This window comes from Myiozetetes cayanensis, unplaced genomic scaffold (genome assembly GCF_022539395.1).
Source record: "Myiozetetes cayanensis isolate MyiCay16 unplaced genomic scaffold, myiCay2020 scf15, whole genome shotgun sequence".
In the NCBI taxonomy this organism is placed as follows: domain Eukaryota; kingdom Metazoa; phylum Chordata; class Aves; order Passeriformes; family Tyrannidae; genus Myiozetetes; species Myiozetetes cayanensis.
The window spans coordinates 1111316-1132939 of record NW_026087159.1 but is presented as its reverse complement, the minus strand read 5'-3'; the positions used below and the strand labels follow the sequence as shown (position 1 = coordinate 1132939).

The following is a 21624-nucleotide window of genomic DNA, read 5'->3' as shown; positions in this document are numbered from 1 at the left end:
CCTGTCCACTCCAGCTTTCAGTTTGTTACCGTCAGGGATGGAGCTGCCAGCAAGAGCCACGACCCTGCTCCTGGCTGACTCCTCCTCTCCTTCTTCCAAAAGTCATATTACAATATAATCTGATATAATCAACCTTTAATTTATAGTGTATAATCAGCAGATACACCCGTGACAGATGAATACTAAACAACACACAAAGAGATCTTTTTCCCTTCACACCACTTTCTACACCCTGTGTAAGACACAAATAACGTCCCTTATCTGTCTTCTTTGCAGTTGTTAACTAGGATGGCCCCACAGCTTTCCACTCTGAAAACACCGCCTTGAGTAATTCCCTGGCTGCTCCTGGAGACAGTTACAAAGAGCCACCAGGGACAGAACTCCCTTCAGTGAATTCCTCAGCATAAGTTGCTTTGAAGGTAAGAAATAGGGAGTGCTTCCCCATCAAACCTGAATTCAGAGTATAACTCAATCATACCACTGATTATACATCATGAATTATTTGTAGCTTTTTTACAGCTTGCAGCCACAGATAATGTCACACCCAGTGCCCAAAGTCATGATCCCAAACCTGTGACTACAGACAAAGTCAGGGAATGATGCTCAGCATGAAGGAAAAAAGGTATTTCCCAATCATTTGCAGACCTATACACAGAAAAGGATGTGCAGCAGATCTGCTGTGGGCATTGCTGTGCACTTCCACAGGAACTTACTGCTGTGCTTGGAAAAAATGCAACTCTGAGATCCTTCTGCAATGGCACACACAGGTATTAGAGGAGAGTAACATCATTTAAACTGAATTTCACAGAATTCAGTCATTTTAGCCCAGTCACAGGTGGTTACAACAAGCAGTTTATTTCATATTTGAAATATTTCAGTATTCCCCAATCACACTTGTTATTTATCTTGCATGTCAATGATACCTGTCACATATATTATAACTTGGTCTTAGTACAGGATTTAATGGAAAAACAAATAAAAACTAAGTGAATATAATATTACTAACATAAACAGGCAAAATATCATCAAGATCAGTGACTTGGTGTCTATTTTGGCAGGAGCTGAATTTGGCCTAATGACTTCTGGTTCTGATTTACTGAGGGCTCCCCATCATGTACGACTCTGTGACTTCTTCAGTATGTTTTCTTTGAAAAGTAAAGGTTTTCTGTATGAGATTGGAATTTAATTGTTTCCTTTTTAGACAAATATGCTTTTGGATGGATGCTGAAGGAAAGGGCAATCAGATGTCAAAAGGGCAGCAGTACAGTGAGATTATGTGCCGAGGTCTAGGGCAGGACAGGCAAACAAGGGGGATCTCAGATCACTTGAGCAGATCCTTATAAATAAAATCTCGGATAACAGGCTTTGTTTATTCTGCAAAAATGCCTATCTGTGGGTCAAATCAACCCCTGTTATGTTAACTACTTAAGTTACTTTCTTATTAATAAATATGCCTGATAGCATAACAGAATTCTCATCTGTGAGCATCTGGAATGCAAGGAGGGGAAAAAAAAGAAGAGTTTCAGTAATTAAGGAATGAGATATTCTGCATCTAGAAGGAATGAACTGTCCTCTTGCCATTTGCAAGAGGAAAAAATAAATAAACTGCAGTAAGAGAGAGCTTGTATGGTAGCAGATGAACGATGCTTAAATGATGTGGAGAACAGCCAAAGTCACTTTTCAATTTTTTAATAATTTTCTTATGCATTTTATTACAGTTCTGTCAGCAACAGCACTATATTCACTTTGTTTTCACACATCCTTGAAAGTATCTTTATGCAACGCTCACCTGATGCAATACTCACTACAAAGAATTGTATTGCAATTAATCCAAGCTCAGTTTTTAATTGGCAAGTGTCACCCAGTGCTAAGCCCTGTCTCTTGGGGCAGGAAGACACCCCCGTTCTCCTGCAGCAGGATTATAACCCACAACTTCTACCTTGTGAGAATATATGTTATTTTAGATCTTTAATGCCAAGTGACCACGTGTGAAAAGCTGCCTCTTCCCAAGGACCCCCAGCAATTCCACTCTGCTTTTCTCCTGCCTTTTAGCAGGCGTTCTGTACTGACTGAGATGCATTTAGGGATGATCCCACACCTCACCAAAGCACCTTCCCCCGAGATTTTCACATCCCTCACTCCAAACATCTGGGGGAGAAGGGGCAAATTTGAGCACTTAGCAGGAAAACCTCCTATAATCCAAAGCCAGCACAACAAGTTGCTCCCTACCCAAAGCTGGATCTGTTATCCCTCGTGGCAGGCACACAACACACCATCTTCATGGGATTCAAAGCACACAGTGCTCAAATTCCCTCTGAGCCACTGAGTGTAGGTATTGCAATATCCTACATATTTCGAAAACATGGGATTGAAATTAATTTTTAAGACTTTTTTTTAGTCTAAATAATTTAATTCTTGAAACCAGAACATTTTGCAAAATGTTCTCATTTAAACATTATCTGGGAGCATGTTTCAGAGGTACTTGAAGAAAAATGGTTATTTTAGTCCTTTACTCCATTAGGTAAAAATTTCCCACCTTTTTTTTTTTTCCTCTCCCCCAAAGAGCTCCTGTTCTAAAAGAAGAGAAAATAGAAAGAAAGCAGAAAAATATTCAAAGTTTGAAGTGGTCCAATGCTTAAATAATAATTTACAAACTACCTTTCTCAGCACACTGTAACACTGAGCTGCATCTCTGTACTACTGCTGTGTAAATTATTCAGGGACTACATTCTGCAAATGCATCTGTGCAAGTCCAAATGTGAGTCAGCTCTGTCTGTCTGACTCTTCCACGTGTAGAACATCCCCAGAGGTCACCTAACGAAAGTGATGCTGAGCAAGAATCACTGCTGGACACGCTGGTTTTAATGGAAAAGTTTTCTGGGTTGGAATAATCCTTTTCAGTATTTTTCCCCTCATGCATTTCTGATGTAAGCCAATGCAAAGCCTACTAGTGAAGATTGTTAAACTCTCTTTTTCATGACTTTACCATTTCCGGTCCTCAAAATTATTAGAAAAAAATGTCTCTGTGTTTGTGTGTGTGTTGGAACACACAGGACAGTGAGATTTGTGCTTGTCCTTCGCCCTCCCTTTGGCACAGAGTGTCTCAGGTCACCTATCCAGCACATAAAATACAAAGTATGGTCCTGTTTTGCTGGCACAGAGACTTTTAAATGCACTTTAGGAGCAAAATATCAAGTAACTGTGCTCAGAGGGAGAGCATTAACTTTTATAAATCCATTTCATTATGTGTAACACCAGTTTACTGAAAAAACAAAGAAAATGAGGAATGCAAGGAGGTCAAGAGGATTGACAGGAAGCCTTTGGGTCAGAGAACACGGTCAGAGATCTCCCAAGATTTAAATACTAAAATGATAGTAAATCTGCAAGTTATTCTCCATCATAGAACATTACAGCAATTATCAATGCCTTTCAAAAAAGACAATAAAAAATACTGTGTTCTTAAGATAATGTCATTTTTCCAGTCTTTCTGAATCTAAAATTGTACCAAGCAAATTTAAAGATCATAAGCAAAGCTGAGAGCAAGAGTTCCCAGGGAGTGAAACAGCATCACTCACTCAGGGGAGCCAAATAAAAATCCACATTCATTATTCAGGCTGTTACACAAATCAATTGGGATCTTAGGCAGACAGAGTGTGATCCTGCTGGACAAGGTTTAACCACAGCAGTGTTGTATTTACTGGCTTTGTTTTCAAGCAGTCCGTGAGTGATCACAAATTTCTTCCTGTTCCTCTCAGGAGCAGATTTCATGGCCCCAAGTATGTGAGGAGGAACAAACTGGCCAATAACCCAAGCTCAGCTTTCCTCCCTTCATGTTCCATGACATGAAAGGGGCTGCAAAGAACTGTTTGTAAGCAGCCTGACGTCATTTCCAGAACACTGGATAACCATCCCACAGGTCTGACCAGCGATGGACGGTGTTTACTGACTGTCCTGCACATCTCAACAATCCTTGGAAATCAACTCTCAAAATCCTCAACTAAATCCTGTGACTTCCAGTGCTAAAAACACACAGAAAAAGTGCTTTCCTTAAACTCTCCTCCCAGCCATAAAACCAGTCGTACATTTGGTTGAAACAACCATGAAAGACATTTCTGATTTTCAACTCTCCTCTCCTCCAGAAGAATACAGAACCAAAAGAATTTTGAGCTAGAAACGTTTCTAATTCCTTTTTTTTTTTTTTTTAATTGCTGCAGTTTGCCTTCCCCATGTTATAAAGAGCTTAAACATGTCCTGCTTTTTCCTGAGGTTACTTTGGACCTCTCCTCAAAGGGAAACACATCCATGAGCTGCATTTTTACTTCTGTCTGGAGTATCTGCTACAGCTTCTGATCACCAAAAGTTGCAAACGTACTCCTGCCAAAAAGCCAAAATTGATGTGAAAGGATGCAAATAATGCTCTCAGACTCAGCCTGTAAAGGCTTCCAAAAGCTTAATGATTTTCTCAGATGTGCTGTAACAACAAAGAATCTCATGGTTCAGTGTCAAATGTCTGCTAGAAGCCAATGTTCATCACCACCAGACTGACTTGTTCATCACAGATTGCATCAATAATTGTTTCAGTATGTGAATGTGATCAATGTCGTCTCATCAAGTATAAATCAAGCTCTGTATTTTCTAAAAGGACTTCAGCATTCTCATGGATCCTGCTCAACAGTAACATCCAATCAATGCATGAGCTCCAGTGACCAAACATCTTCCTCAAAATGGTAGTTATTTACAAAAACAAAACAATAAAAACATCCCAACGCTCTTGGCATAAAAAGTTTAAATAATGTGACTCTGAACACTGAAAGAGGCAAATCAAGGGACTGTTCAGCACTGGATCACATCAGAACTGCATTTAGAGCTGCCCAATCTAAACTCAATTAACAAGTTTAAATTATTATATCTAAACAGTGACATCAGTGGGAAAAACTCAACTAATTCAGGAGTAGATGAAACAACATTTATCAAAGATAAAGGGAAATACCAAGTCCATCCACTTCATTTCCTAGAAGAGTAACTCCATCTCTGCAAGTTAATGGCAAAGTTAAGTAGATTCACTTCTTTTTTGGTGTCACTGGCTGAGCAAAGCCAACCAACATGAGAGGCTACAGTGCTGCTGCTGATCTCCCTTTATTGGGTTCTTCTTTTCCCCAGCTACTTCAAAACCATGGTTCTGGGATGAGCTGTCGCAGACAGACACAGACTGATCTGGGTATTTTACCACAAATATTGTTCTCTCTGGGAAAATCACAAAATATTTTTACATGTAAAAAAACTTAAGAGTTCAAACTCCCAAACCTGAACCCTTAAATTACAAACATAAGGCCATAAACACATCTTATTTTCTTGAGTATATTTGTTTTCAAAGATTCAAGCACCCTCAATTTTAATCTCTGCAGTGACTAAATAAAGCTAAAATATTATATAATTGGAGAAAACATTTCTTGAATAGGATAATTTTAAAAACTAATCTTAAAAACAATCTCAAAGCCTGTTTATGCCTGTAATGAGTTTTAAATTAAATGCTGTATTTCAGTAATTCCAGCACAGTCTTAGGATACAATAGTGCAGCACAGCTTCCCCCCCATTTGGTTCCTTTCCCACTGCTATTTCAGAGGGAAAGCTCTGCCAGCAGACAGATCCAGCCACAGTGTGTGAAAAACTTCTCCTGAGAAGGTAATGGTGGGATCCAGCCATCCAGTGGCTGTGGAACCTCTTCCTGCCTTGGGAACCTTGAGGAACCAAATCCTGACAGGCTTCCTGAGAAGTTGTACCATGGTGTCTGTCACAGACCACTTCTTTGTGAGCACAGACCAACCATCACAGAAAGCTCTGCAACAGCCACGGGCCAAGATACCAATGGGCATCCAGTTCACCCTCTGGGTCTGTCCTTTCATGGCCCACTGGAAGGAAACAGCCACAGCCCTGCTCTTACCGTTTATCAACACCCTCAAGGTCCCGTTTTTGGTCCATCCCCAGTGTTTGTGCTCTCTTCAGAAAGACTGAAGAGTCCTTGCAATCCCCTCCAGCACGAGGGGTAAGATTGTCTGAACACCTGAGAGCAATTTCAGGCTTTGTCAGATGTTTTTTCCCCATATTCATTTAACAACACATTTCTGTATTTTCCCAGTTCAGCTCAGATGATGTTAACAGTGAAAAGGAAGCCTGGTTTCTTTGTGGGAATGGCAAAATGAGCAGGCACACAGAGGTTGCTCAGTTCCTTCCTTCTCAACTGACATATATACTTCCTTTTATAATAATTTCTGATATAAAAGAAATAGAGTTATATATTGATATATAATTCAGGAGATTTTATATTTTCCAATTAAATGCCTTTCAACCTTTGCTCTTTAAAGGTTATAGAAATTCATGATTTTAGCCTCTCCTCAGAGTTCCTATCTTTAGTCATAAGGTCAATCAAATTCCCCTTTTCAAATGTTACATCTTTAAAGAATATGGTAACCAGAACAAAAACAATATCCTAAGTGAGGTCAGAAGATTTCCTAACCTTTACATATATTCCTTACACTCTTATTCCATTATAGGCCATCCTACCTCTTCTTCTCCTTTCTTCCTCTTTGTCTCATTTGTGTTTTCAGCTTTTTTGCTGACATACCTATAGTTTAAAATTATAAGTAGATCCAATCCCCTTTTGGGGCTGCTACTCAGTTGTAACAACTTGCAGAAGAATTTCCAGGCCCTTTCCTTCCCCTGTAAATACTGCTGATGAAATACCACTCTGTTTGATGGTTCAAAGCTATCTGAAGTTTACTTTTAGAAGGGATTACACTAAAACAAACTCAATAAACTTGCATGAGTTACACTGGCAATTATTTCCAAGTTGTATATATCAAATTCAGGTTTTTGAAAGAGCCATGTTTATTAAAACACAACCTGAACCAGTAAAACGTGACCATTCATTTAAAGAAATTCAATCAAGAAACCAATTTAAAAAAACAAACCACTATTGCTCCAAACGGTCCCTCCTATATCACTGGTGTCTAAATTTCTAATCTGGTTAACATATTTTCCTGTCAGGGTTAAGATAAACCATCTGGACAATTCTGCTACGAATTCCTTCTTGGCTAAATGTAGTTTTTATTGTAATTTGCCTCATTTCCTCCTAATATAACAACAGAACGTTGCTGTGTGGACACACTCCAGTGACCTGACAGACCTTCCCAGCAACTCCAAAATGTCTCACAACATACTCTTTCTTGACTTTAACTTCACCATTTTCTTCTTATTTATCTTCTTAGAAAAATGTGATATGGGAACCAGCTGCTACAAAATGCCAATTCCTGGAATTGGTAAGTAGTTATTTTTGAGTTTATTCATTTTAGAAAACTGCCAGTTGGCTTTTCAGCCACCACATCAGAGTAAGTGGGGACTGCCCGAGTTTTGCTTCTCTTACTGTACCTCTCCAGAGTCTCTTCTCTGTTACAGCAACTCAGAAATACTCTGCCTATGATCCAGTGACCTTCCCTAACACTGTAAAATCACTGCTTTACCCCCATGTTTGACCACACCAGCATTTATCACTGTCTGAGCAGCCCCTCACCCAAATATTCTCACAGCACCAACAGCTCCACAGATACAAAGAAACAGCCCATCTTTATTCAAAAGACTCTTTGGCTGTTTCTTGTTTCTATTACTTAACCACTGAAACTGTTCTTTATGGTGTCACTGCTGGCTGAACTTTGTTCTTCCCATCCCACCACACAGAATTCAGCAAGTTTACTGTACAGGGAACATAAGAAGTGCTGAGTGTTTGGGAATCACTCCCTTCTCCCGGGTTTAAGGCAGCCCAATTAACATCACACACACAGGGTCATGCAAAGACAATACAGATGGTGGGACTCTGGGTCTTTCCCAAAAATAAATATATCAATAAATCAAATCTTTTTAAATCTCGTTAGTTGGTTGTTTTGCTGTGATTTTGTTTTCTGCCCTTCCAAACTGTATTAAAACCAAACTCACACAGATCCAGGGAGGGAAAAGAAATTAAGGACAAAAAAAAAAAAAAAAACAAGCTCTGCTCTTTCCATTTAAATGTTTGACAAACCAGAGACTGAAATTCACCTTTTCCCTCTAATTGCTAGGCAAATGAAATTTCCTTCTAAAATGCAAATTCACTCTATAATATAAAAATGAACACACAGAGGCAGAAAGGTTTACATGTCAAATGGCAATTTTCCTAAATGGCTCACACTTTAACTTGTTTTCTTTTTTCATATCTTAGCCGTGACAAAAGATTTAATGGCCATCATTACTCAGATGTTTTGTCAGCATACCATGATGAATGCACTCTTCCTGGGTGTTATTCAGAGTTACCTCACAAGATTTCTCTTCTGTGTTACATTAACAACACCCTTCATACTTAACAATCTGATCTATCACACATTTGACTAATGTTACCCATTAGAGTTCTGTGCAAAGACTTCTTGATTCGGAGAAAGAGAGTTATTAAAATTAAATATATCCTTGCCTCTTAAAAATGTATTTTCTTAATTACTAATATACATTAAATAGGATCAATTCGTTAGGGTAGATATCCCATATGTTGTCCGTGAAAGTAAGTGTAAGGAGAATGTATCATCCATCAATCACAACCCTTCTACCTGACCTGGGGAGGTGGTGTTACCTCCTCTCAAAACTCAGGATTGGAAGAAAGGAGACGAGAAAAAGGAAGGAAACAGGAGGAAATGCCAAAATCCTGCTCAGCTCCAGGACACCGTGAGTGCCCAAGGAGCAGGAGGCAGATGACACACACTGCAAAGCTTTAGATCCTCCAGTCTCCCAAATCCCACCAGCCACACAAACATCCACAGAGTCAGACTGTAAGGGATGGTACCCAGGAAAACTCAAAGACTAGATACAGATAAATTAAAACATGAAGGATCAGAGGTGCTCACTCAGGGCAGAACAGCCCAGCAGGAGCACTGAAAAACACAAATCTTTACACTTCAGAAGCCAGAACCTGCACCATTTCTCTTTAAAACAGTCATTTTTGCTCAAGAACTTAAACTACCAACAGATATTAGAACATGCTTTGGATACTCATTCAACTAATGACTGACTTTTCAAGTAACTCCCAGCTGACTGTGGGAAATCAATATGGATTTTTAATGGCACCTATACATCTTGCTGCATTTGACAGACCTTGCAAACAAATACAAACAATCTCCAAGAAAGTGTTTTGTTTGATTACAAAGTATGTAAAAAAGACAAATAACCACTATCCAGGCACCTTCACCATTCTGCACTTCACTCACTTGGAAGCATCAACAACACTGATTATTTATATTTTTTTGTTACCATTTTTGTTTTATTTTTTTAGTTTTAGAGAACTTAAACGATGGATCTACAAATAAGTTGTTCATTCTAGTCCAAAAGATTATTGAATGTTTTATTTATACTTCTTTCCATTAGTGTTTATGCTCATGAGTTTTTTCCAAAGGGTCTTCAGAACTTAGTACATATTAGTTGAACTGAATCTGAATAAAACTGTTTGAAATAATACATCAAAATGTACAATATTTAGAAAAAAGCATCTTTCATACTTTGATGTAATATCATAATACCTTTACATGGAGCTACTTTGAGCAGAAGGTTCTTAGCTTGAGTCAAATACCCTTTAATTGTAAGTAACATTTTACTTGCAGAGCAAGCAATAAAAAGCAAGATGAAAATGTAGTGTTAACATTCCCTAGAAAACCTTCAACAGACTATTTATATTATATTACCTGTAATTAAAGATTACAGCATAGAAGCACTGACCACTATGTTTTCTCCTGTCCTGTTCACAGTTTATTTTCCCTCTCCGTCCTGCAGGAATTGTTTCCACAATTAAATCTCACCAAGATCAGCACAAACCGTTTGCACAAATGCCAAAAGCTAGAAATGAGAGTTGATAAAAAACAGTTCATTATACCTGGAAAAAATGTTCCACTTTTAATATACAGTTGAGGGCCTCAGTCCTTCCACGTGACTGCAAACAGGGCATGGACAATGTCCTGTTCTCATGGAGAAAGGACTAAAGCTGGCAAAATCACACCTATTTCAGACCATCACTGAATGACATAAATTCCATGAATATTTTAAGTATTAATGTTATTGTTAGACTACAGACAAAACTAGAGACGCCAGATTTTTACTGTATTTGCTTACAGCATTATCTGTGGTTTGTTCATTGAAGTGTGTCTATTCCAGTTCTAAAAGCACAGGAATTGATTCAAGACTTGAAACCTCGCAGGCAGAGCCCTTATTCACTGACAATCTTTACAGAAACGTGAATGCTTTCTGGTTCACCCTCTCAAAGCAATCAATGGCACGGGACAAAAATGCACTTTTTAGGGGAGAATGAATCCTTTCACCTTTTTCTTTCACGATGCAGAGTCCTGCAGCAGCAAGGGAGGCATCTCCAAAGGGAGGCAGTTAAGCAATGACGTAACAACTGAAGCTGCAGCACAAGAAAACTCTGCCTATATTTTTATCATCCGGGGCACCGTGAAGAGGGGGGAAAAACTCACTCTCTGCCACACTCCAATGTATGTGACAAACTGGATTAATTCCCACATGTCAACATCCATTTCAAACCCCACCTCGAAGCCAGAAGTCCATTTCCAGAAGCAGACAGCTGTCTGTGGCCACATCCCAGCAAAACCCGCCTGTCACACACCCCCAGCCCTGCAACCACAAAGCCAATTCAGAGGAAAAAAATCTGGGTAAAGTTTTGTCAGAAGGAAAAAGGAGGAAAAAAAACCAAGCAAAAAATAACTTGTGAACTATCATTTCTTGCTTTCAGAATTTGTACCAATGTCACATCATTACTCAGCACGAACAAAAATATTTATCCTGGGAACTGCAAACACATGAATGCATTTTAGGACAACTTCCTCTTACAGACCCTGAGCTTATTTCTGGTCTGCATTATTCCTGGGGAATAATCTGCCTTCTGTACAGGGAAAAAAGTTGGGTGTAAAACACTACCAAATAACCCAATAAATCCACTTGTTCATGAGGTTCAGACCTACAGAGCCTTGGCAGCACAAACCCTCTCCAGGGTTTCTGCACTGCTCTCTCTAGGAATGGGGTGCAGCTGTCAAGTAGGGAAAGGTTAGTGGGGCTAAGGGGAGAGGTGTTTTTTTAATTCTCATTCCTAGCCTCTCCACAAAGATTCCAGAAACAAGGAAGCATTCTGTTTGTCTGCAGGGATCAGCGCTGAGATGAAGAGGATGAGCAGCTCCTCCACTCTCAGTGAATGTAAACAGTATTTAGGAGCAAATCAAGGAGCATTCGCTGTATTTCAGTAAAATCAAATGCAGTGGTTCCCACAGTGAAGGATTTGATGTGATTTCTCCCCTCAGCAGAGCTGTGCCCAGCAGAGCCTGCAGTGCAGCTCCCGCACTGATCCCGAGCTCCACTCCCCGCCTGAATTCCCTGCCGTGGCCTATCGGCCATTCATCCACCCACAGTTCATTTAGAGCTAAACTTAGCACAGGAAAAGGACACTTCAAAGCGACTATACAGAGTATTGTGAAACACTTTAAGAGGTTTAGGGCATTCAAGGAAGAATCATTCGAACCTACTAAAGAGAAACATCATTGACCCAAACGCGCTTTGTTCAGCTGTCACTGGTTTTGTCAACTGTGCGAGCTCAACAAATACAAGAAATTGTATTTATCTCCTCTGCCCTTTCCCCATTTCCATAGAGTCCGACAGGCTTGTAATTAACAGCCTCACTGAGACTCAGCTCCTGAAATTAAGCAAGCAGCAGAAAATGAAGAGAGGAGTTTGTTTGAATGAGAAATACCTACGCGAAACACAGCGAGGTTTACACAGCTTAGGGCAGCCTTGTTACAATCTAAAAAAATACTACAACCATGAAATCTATGATGAGAATGCTCTGTATGAAAACCACCACAGGATTAAGTTCAAGAAAGGAATTTCTCATGCAAACTTTGCACTCTAATCTGAACTTTTACTGTAAGCATTCACTTTCAGTTCAATTATATTTCAGGGGATATTTAGCCAGATACTCTGGAAAATTTGACTTGTTCTTGTCTACTTTAGGAATTAGAAGGGACCAGAGATCACAGCTGTCTGGAACAAGATTATGTTTGTAAAGTACAAAAATATTAAAGATGGGAATACTTTTAAAACAAACAAACATAAAAATCTCAAAGCAAACAGAGATATCTTTCATCTTATTAAGAAAACACATGCCTATTTCCTTTTTCATTCTGTAGAAAAGAGTCTTATTCAATGGTATTAAAAAACCCTGACAAATTCTGATAGGCTTTCCTCTTCCACATGAATTTCTAACCAGCTCTGTTAAGTGTACATTGTGCAGCAAAGAATGTTTGGGGAATAAATGATGCCGCAGCAAAATAAAATGCACCGATTCCTGCACGGCGAGTTCTCGAAAGAATTCCAAGATTAAAGGAACATAAAAAATGAATTACCCTTTTTCACCTCTCATGAGAGTAATCCTCCAGGTCAGCTTTGAGGTACATCTGAAACAAATGGTAAACTGTTTGGTAAACAGAAGGATTTTTCAGCAGCCCTTTTTGAAGGAATCATGGGAAAGTTTAGATCTAATCACAGCATAAAGATGAGTTCAAACTAAGGTTGGATCTTTTTTACACATCCTGCCTATGAGGCACACTGCATGGAAAATCCAGGGGCTCCAAGGGACCCATTCATATCAGTGACCTACTGTCTCTGCTTTTACTTTTAGAAAGCACTTTGGTTTTTTTAGGAACAACTTTTAACATGCTACTTATAATTTTGTATCTCAAATTAGTCCCAGTAAGACAGACACTGGCATCTCACTCAACATCACTTATCAAGGGGAAACAAAGAAAGAAGTTGAAAAGCCCCAAGAAATAACTGCAGTTTTTATGGTTTCCAGGAGTTTGTTCTCCAGTTTATGCTGAGGGATCTGTGTTGTCCCAAGCCCAGGCAGGGAAGAGGCAGCTGGTGGTCTCAAAGCACTGACAAAACACCTCCAAATGCTTCTTGTCCTTAGTCCCTTGATGCCCAGTTCAGACTGCTTACACACTTAGTGAAAATGTTTTCCCTGAATCCTACAAACACAAGAATTGGGAATTCTCAGGACTGAAAAACAGGCAGAGCTTGAACACAACCCCTTGTGCTGAGCTGGTGTGAAACAAACCCACAGAGAAGTTCCCTTTTTTTATCCCCTTATTAACATGAGCGATGGGATCCTCCAGGAGCAGCGGCCACTCCACTGACAGAGCCATCCCACCTTGGCTTAAAACAAAACCACCCAACTCTCAGCTGCAGGAACAGCATTTGTATTTCTCTGAAAAGGGATGGTAAGTCTTTAATTATTAAACCAATTGCATTTAGCAGATGGTCAAAGAAAAGTACTTTTAAAAAGTTGCCCAGAGGGTTATAAAAACGAACAAGCTCCAACAGCTGCCAGCTGGTGCGTGAAATCAATAATGAGAAAACGAGTCCGACTGTATCTTTGTGCTCATTGTCTGGCCCCAGCCAGCGAGGACAAGGGACAGTCACAGCCTGGCTGAATGGATTACAGGGATCTAATTAGGGGAAGACAAACATCTGAAGTCGGGCTGTAAGGAAGGAGCCCGTGTGGATGCAGGGATGGCCCGGGAGAGGTTGGGATGAGCCCCAGTTTGAATTCACCCACGGCCTGGTGCTGCACGGCCTCATCCAGCACCTGGTTCAGTGGCCACGTTAGGCAAACATATGGAATGTTTTACTGATTTTCTACAACTGATATAAATTCTAGAAAGTAATGAAAATGCACAAAATGACGACACTATAATGTTAGGTGAAAGCTTTTCCATTTTTAAAAAAGTGTGGCTAAGGATAGAAACTTAAGTTTCAGTCTCCCGAGAGCAGCAACCTGCTTATCACTGATTTTCAGCACTTCAGACTCTGTGTTCAAACTGGAATTTTTTTAAACCATGGGCCTCTCATCAGCTTTAAAGCAATACTGCATTTCTACAATAACATGGCAAAACTTCAAACAAAAATTCAGAGGAAAAATAAACATTACTAAACATTGCTAAAAATTTAACGTTAAAATAAACATTTAGAGGTAAAAGTCTGATCAATTCTAAATTTTGTTTCATTTAAATCATCTTACAAAATAATAACTTACCATAGGAACCTAACTCCCTTGTACATAAAAACAAGAGACAATTTACTGGCTGAGTACCTCATTCCACAGCCAAAATCTTTCCCTAAGTGAGCCGAAACCATCAGTTTAGTTCAGCAACCCTTAGGGCTGGGGATTGGGTTGGTTTGTTTTTGTTTGGGGTGGCGACTGGGGGGGGTGTTGCAGTGGGTTTTTTAAGGTTCACCCTGGAGAATGATGGGTTATTTGATGAAGAAGGGGGTGGAAAAGGGAAACAGTCACACACAAAAGTAAACAGAACAGGACTGAGAAAAGCACATTAAGTAAAATTTCAGCTGCAGTAGCAGTGTGCTTAAAACAGAGAAACATCTCTCAGTAAAAGAGTGTATCAAATCCCAGCATCTTACTGACTTGTCACAGTGGTTTTTCCAATGAAGATCCATTGATAAAAAGACAGAAAAGCAGATTAAGAAAGGCAGAATAAATTATTAATTGCTGCTCAAGACAGCCAAGATAACTCAACACAAAAGCATTCCAAATGTTATTTTTAGCATATAAATAGTACACTGTGTTTTAACTTACATCAGCTGTTTTCTTTATCAGATTGTTATCTGAAGATGGAAACAGCACACGTCGCCTCAGCTCCATCAGCTGCTGCACTGGGAGAGTTTTATCTCGGGGAGGGAACAGTGCCTGTGCTGGAACTCAGCTGCTTTTCCAGTTACTCTGGGCAGGACATATTGAAAACTTTTCTGGTGCACACAAAGGCCCTGGTCCGTATTTATGCATGGAAATGACACTTCCTGGGGACATCTGGACACGGACCGCGCAATTCCATCAGCCCACTTGGTTTATGCTGCTTGTCGCAAATAAAACACTGGTTTTAGTCCCACTCCATGACAGACAGGCACAAACCAGCCACACAGTGTGCAGAGTGGCTGTGTCTGCATGAACTGAGGAAATATGATGAACAATTATATCTATTCTGACACATATTTGATGAAAAAGAAGAGGGATGGCTTCTTGGATGTGCCTGGACCTGGATTTTCACTGCCATCACAGTGTGGTTTGTGTTTTTAAATAAAAACCCCTGGATTTGTAAACAAGGTTTTATTTTCAGAAGCTCAATTTACCTTCTGTTATCACATAAATTCTGTATCAATAAAGTGCCACCGTCATTTTTCTTTTGTGCTGCTCAGCAAGGCTTCCATTCAATCACACCATATATAAAATGTAGATTGCTGGCAGTGAGCATTAATTCTGCCTGTTCATTTATTTAGGAATCCTGAAGTAGGCTCCTGAAACATTGCTTACAGCAGGACTGTAAACTAAAAGGCACTGGAATAATAAAGATAAGGCTGTCCCATTTAGAAAGGGAAATTTCTACATTCTTGGGTAAACAGAGAGCTCTCATAAATCGAGCAGTGCCTTTTAGTGCTGTCACTGGACTTGAGTCTCCGTGGCCCATTGTGTTCCCTAAGAAACTTACTTAAAATATTTACTGTAGAATTGTTTTTTAGTGAGAATGATGAATAAATTTAACTCTTTTTAACAAAATATTTTCCTGAAAGTATGCTTTTCATGAAGTTCCCTTTAATATCTGGATAAACACATGAGTGTTAAAAATTGTGGCTTCCAGGCTCTGTATTTGCATGTGTGTACAAAGACTACAAAGACACACAGATGTGGGTCTTAATCGTACTCTGGAACTACGAAATTTATAGGAAACACTTTATTTTAATCAAATTCTGCAACATTTACCTGCCCATCCTGCTCTAGGGACAGTCACACGATGTTTTGCCCTTGGTGAGCACAACTACCAGTCCTGGTTAAAAACTGTGATTAGTTGTGCTTGATCTTCTTTATTTGCATGCCCCAAAAAATGACAGAAGTTTATAGCAAAGCTTCAAAGCACAGTGCCACAATGTGAAATGCTGAATACACAAAATTAAGCTCTGAAAAACGCTATTATCTAAAACATTTTACTGATCACTATTATGTTTTTTCTTAACCTAAAACAAACACCTCCATAAATACATTCTTTTTTACCAGGTTACTCCTACTCAAGCTGCTAATTTTGCTAAGAAAACCACATTAAATTAATCTTAAAGCATGTGTGTAACTTGAGATCCGATCATCTTTTCCTCTGCTACTTTCATTAGACAAAAATATGCACTAAATAAAGGTATTTAAGCTAAATAATAAGGTATTTAAAAGTCACTGGCTATTTAGGTTGTTTTACAGCATAAACTGCTGTTTTCAAAGTGAATTAAAATGGAGTTTTCTAAATTATTTTTTAAATTATATAATTATAATTATTATATATTAAAAAGTCCCAAGAGTTAGTTATGGCATAATGTGTTATGACTGTCATGGGGAAATGGTAAAAGGACACTGATGTGTGATGATTTTAATTCCTTTTCAGCACCATTCACAGAAAGGAATTTACGTAAGAATAACCTGCTCTGTAATGAACAAAACAACTCTTCTGCACTGTAATTATAAAAATACAAACAGCCTGGCATGAACACAATGACCTCGATCACCTTCAGTCCAACAGCAGCCACCTCCTGCCTCATCTCTTGAAGACAAATGCAGGCAATTACAGAAATACATGGTGAGTACCAGCCAAAATCCAGGCAAAAAGCAGCACAAGGTAAAGCTAAAACATCAGGAATGTTTATAAAAAAAACTCTAAAACTTTTCACAAGTTATAATTACGAAATATTTATCCTTGAAGTGTTGTAATTTGAGAAATTCAGGGCTTATCTGCACCAAATCCAACACATTAAAGTGCAGTTAAAGTACTTGAACCCTGTTCCCCAGCAGAAGGGCTCAGATGTAAGGACCCTCAGGAGACTGGGGGTAACAATCATGCATTTGGGCAGATGGAAATTTTAGCACACTGGGATAAAAGAAAAATTTTTCAACTTAATTATTCTCTCTCACACAGTAAGTATTGGGGCCCATTGTGGTACATCAAAAACTCGCCTTTAGCCAAGGCCAAACCTCTCCAAGGAGTCCAAAAAAGCTCAAAAGGTGGGAAACTGAGGTGAGTTTTTGAGAAGCACCTGCTGCTGTATTAACTCTTTTCTTTATAAAGGCAAGAACAATGTCTTATACTGTCTCTGGTTTCAGTGGGAGCAACGAGTTTTCTTTGGAAAATCCAAGCCTATCTCTGGTGATTTTTGACTCAATCCTGCAAAGACCATTGTCAAAAACGGCACCTCCAAGTTCTCCACGGTTTCACCTCAAAAAAACCAACTCACTGGCGTTGATGGTTATTTTTTAAAGGTTACATTTCTTTCAAGCAGTGACTTTCCAAAAGGAATTCTTGCCTGAGAGCAGGCCCAGAGCTAGGAGAATGTTATTCTGTTCTTCAAGAAGGAATTTCAAAGAAGGCAGGAGCTAAAACCAGGAAGGCCAGGAAGAGTAACAAAAATACTGGTAACAATCACCCCTGTGTTACTGATCTCCTTTGACTGGGCCATGCAGGAGGCAGCGACAACTACACCAGGTTGGGCTTTACCATCCATGATTTACACTGTAATTCAAAACCTTTCTAAAACTGGGGGTTCTTGCAGGTCTCACAAGAGGCAATTTGCCTGAGGTTTCAAACAAGATCTTTTAAACTGATTTTCATATGTTATTAGTTCATAATCCCGAAATTCAAGTATCTGGTTTGCTTTTTGATCACGGTGACGTGCACAGTACAGCTCTACTGAAAACTGGCTTGTCAGGCCTTTCAGGCAAATTATGACACTAAAACCAGGGAATGCAGGTTAATGTTCCATGATGAATTCCATGATAAATCAGTACACTTGGAAAATAAACTTAAAACTTCAGCTGAAGGTTTCTACAGCTCACAATGACTTTGCTGCAGCACTAAATGAGATCCCCACTACCCCTTTTCCCTATCCAGCTATTTCAGGTGTTTTCAAACTTAGAGGTATTTCCTTCATAGAGATGCTCTACACATATATTCACATTATTTACATCTGGTTATAGTTTCACAGTTTCTAATCTGGTAATTTCAGGCATTCGCTGCTGATCAGAATCCAACATGTAAATGTATGGCGCTGCTTCCATTAATGAGAATCTTTTCTTAATAGTGGCTCCAGCACATAGAAAAACAGACAGAAAGACCAAATCCCTCTAATATGGTGTCAATCATCTGCCTTTCCTCTCACCTTCTTGAAAAATCAAGGTCTATGTTACTGAGGTATTTTATCTTCTCTTAGATCATGCTCAGATCAAGTGCAAGTAATTTCTACCTATTTTACTGATTTCTCTTAAAAACAAGTATCCAATCAGTAGAGAGTGGGACTTGGGTGGCGCTGGAATGTAAATTTTAAGTCCTGTGCATTCTGGAAAGCAACCAATGTACCTTTACCTCTAAGTGAAATTAAGTTTCCAGGTGTACCAGGTTTACCTACCCTGCACTGCCACACTGCACCCTCTAAGTACCTGTGAAAGGAGGGCAAACTGCAACTCAAAACACAGGTTTCTACTAACCAGGGTCAAGTTTCTGATTCGGTGATATCATGCGCAATTCTGTTCTTCATGCAGTGTCTTCCTCATCATCTAATAAAAGTAAAAACCACAATGAAATACTGCAAAATTCATTTTAGAGCAGCAGCATCCCACTGTACAGCAGGGTAAGGGGTAAGACACCAGTGTCCTCCTGTGATTACACTGCTTCAGTGCCCAGTTAAATAATTCAAAAATTGATGAAACATCTATCCCTGCCTTGGACTGTTTTCAAAACTGGACATTAACAAGACTTGACTCACTTGGCAGAATTCTGTCTACCCCAAATATTCTTGCCTGCAATGAGAATAGCTGGTACTGAGGGCTAAACCAAATGGATCAGGAGTTTCAAGTAGGAATCCAGATTTCTATAAGGAATAACAAACCACTTGTGGACTTATAACCACATCTCACTTTCTGATTTATTGTAACCTGTATTACTTTGTAATTTGCTCAGTAAAAACCAAGACCTTTCACCCTGCTACTGCAAGAACTCTTCAAGGATCCACACTTAACCAATAAGCATTATATTAATCCTGGCAACTCCTCCAGAGAGGAGAGTTCCTTCTTCTGTACTCTCAGATCCATTAAACTGAGGGGAGGCAGCCAAGAATCCTTCTGAACCCACGGGTCTCCCATGTACCTCTGAGCTATAAATATTTTCCACGCTCAGGGTCCGAGCAGCACCAATCCTTAACAAAAAGCTGCATTCCCAACCGCATCCTAATGGGATCTCCCAACTTGGCTTGCTGCTGGGCCATCAGCACATGAAAGTCCCATAACAAGAACTGGAACAACATGATGGGTTGCCATTGTCCTTGAAAGCTGCCTCCTCCTCCTCCTCCTCCATCCCCTTTGTGCGCAGGGCACACAGCCCCGCTCCAGCCCGGCTGCATTCACAGCTCACCAATACTCATATGCAGCAAGGTCAGAAATTTTTTTTTTTAACATTCTTTGATTAATGCTGAGAGCTGCAGCATGTTTAGACAGGGTCGTGACCCCAGGCATCCATTTAATCAAATTTCTCTGCTGCTTGTCCCAGTGGAGCCATCGCAACAAGAAACTCTCTCAATGAAAAAAAAAAAAAAAAAAAAGGAAAAGAAAAAGAAAAGGAAAAAAATGCACACTTCACATCTCACATTGTTTACATGCTGTTAAGTAATTATTTCACTCTTCGACCCCCACTGGCCATCAACAGACAAGTCACCTCCTTGGAGATTCTGAAAAGCTTATTCAGCTGTATATAATTCATTTTGTCTCTTCCCTTCATTGTGGAGCTAACTGCTTAGCTTAAAGACTTCTTTGTGAATACTTAAGTACATGGTGTCCATGCTAATGATCTCACTAATTATAAGCGTATTTATCATATACAAAGTGTTCTCAGCTCCTCTTTCCCAAAGCCATCCTACTCCAGCTCCACCATCCCGTATTTACCCAACACTCCCATGTCCACCCTGCACTGCCATGAAATCCTGTCATTACCTGAGTCACCCAGCAAGTTGCTCAATATTTGTTCAGGAGTTTTCAATAACACTCTGATCTTTTATGCAGCTCTTCTCCAGGGCAAAGTGCAGAAATGAGCCAGGCAGGTAATAAAGAATTAGTTTGCCTTTATCTAATGGCTCCATCAGTCAGAGTAATAGAGTTGGAGAAAATGGTCACCTCTTCACCCAGGTCTTCTTAATTGCTACCCTAGGATGCAAAAAGTAGGGGCAAGAAAAAAGTTTATTTCTAATTGCAGTTCAGGAATTAAAGGTGAATGACTTGAAAGCCAAGGAAAAGCATCCAATATCTTCATCTTGGAACTCAAAACTGACTGGAGGTAGCATTGCAACCACAAAACTGAGTTTGGGGGAAGAAAAGGGTTCATTTTACATCCTGATCTTTTTTTTTTGTGCCTTCCTCGTTCCAGAAGGAAAACTATTCACATTAAGCAGTAGAGTGATGAGAAAGGTGGTGACATGATCTGTCCCGCTGATGACTTGTACACCCTCAGTGTACTCCAAGGATCAGACTTTTCACACTATCACCAAAACCTGTCCACTAAATAAAGGACTCCTTGGACCAAACAGGACAGGGAGAAAGGGAAATTAAACCAACAAAATAAGAAAGTGAAACAACAAGAAGATACTGGAAGATCAGGATCAGACGGAAAGGAAATGTGAGTAACAAGGATAAAATAAACCACAAGTAAAGCAGTGGATAACTTTAACAACTGAAATTCTACATCATCTAAAGTCAACTCATGTACACACAGCACATGATAGAAACAACCAGTTTTTGACAGAAAGAAGCAGTTTCTCACCTACAATGGAACAAAATTCTCTTATCTGCAGATATTTGTATCAGCAATACAACATCATGTCCTCTATATGTTTCTAGATAAACATTCCTGAGTAGGGTTCATTTCTTCCCCATATTAAATGAGAACGTTTAAAGTAAATGTCAAATGTATTAACTGAAAGCAAATTCCACAATTAAAATCAAAACACACTCTTATAAAGCCCTCAAAACTGTACAGAAAAAGCAACTGGGAGGAAAAGTAGTAAAATATCACTGAATGTCTGTAGATGCATCTGACCTTTGATTTCTCCAGAGCTTACAAAAATCTCCTCATTAAAATTTGGGTGAAGCTTTCTGTTTATCTGCCTCTGACAGGCCCCCTCTTACAAAACATTCCGAGCACTCTTGCAATGTCCCTGCTAACTGCTCGCTGGGCTTCTTGTGAAATGGAACAACTGCAATAACAGCAAAACATTACCTTTTAAAAAATAAAAATAAAAACCAATAAGGAAACTCATCCCACTTGAAATGTGAAGAGCACTGTGCCCCTGAGGTGGTTCTGGAATGACCCACAGGATCAGGCTGTGGCTCATGGGAAGCACCCAGCAGCAGTGCCCAGTCATCTGCCACATTCCTCTTGGAACCACTGACCCCATGGAAAACAAAAGCAA

At 39.5% G+C, this 21624-nt stretch overlaps 1 protein-coding gene across 5 annotated transcripts in view; it reads right to left on the bottom strand.

Annotated features, from left to right (window-relative positions):
• The window catches only part of DACH2 (dachshund family transcription factor 2), a 243779-nt gene that overhangs the window by 170261 nt on the left and 51894 nt on the right, over positions 1–21624 (bottom strand). The window contains exon 1 of one of the 5 annotated variants that reach the window (XM_050310307.1): positions 12474–12508. The exons of the other annotated variants lie outside the window; for them this stretch is intronic. Within the exon in view, the coding sequence (XP_050166264.1) occupies positions 12474–12490 (17 nt within the window). The 5' untranslated portion in view covers positions 12491–12508. Of the gene's footprint in view, positions 1–12473; positions 12509–21624 lie in introns of those variants that run through there. 5 annotated transcript variants of the gene reach the window in all.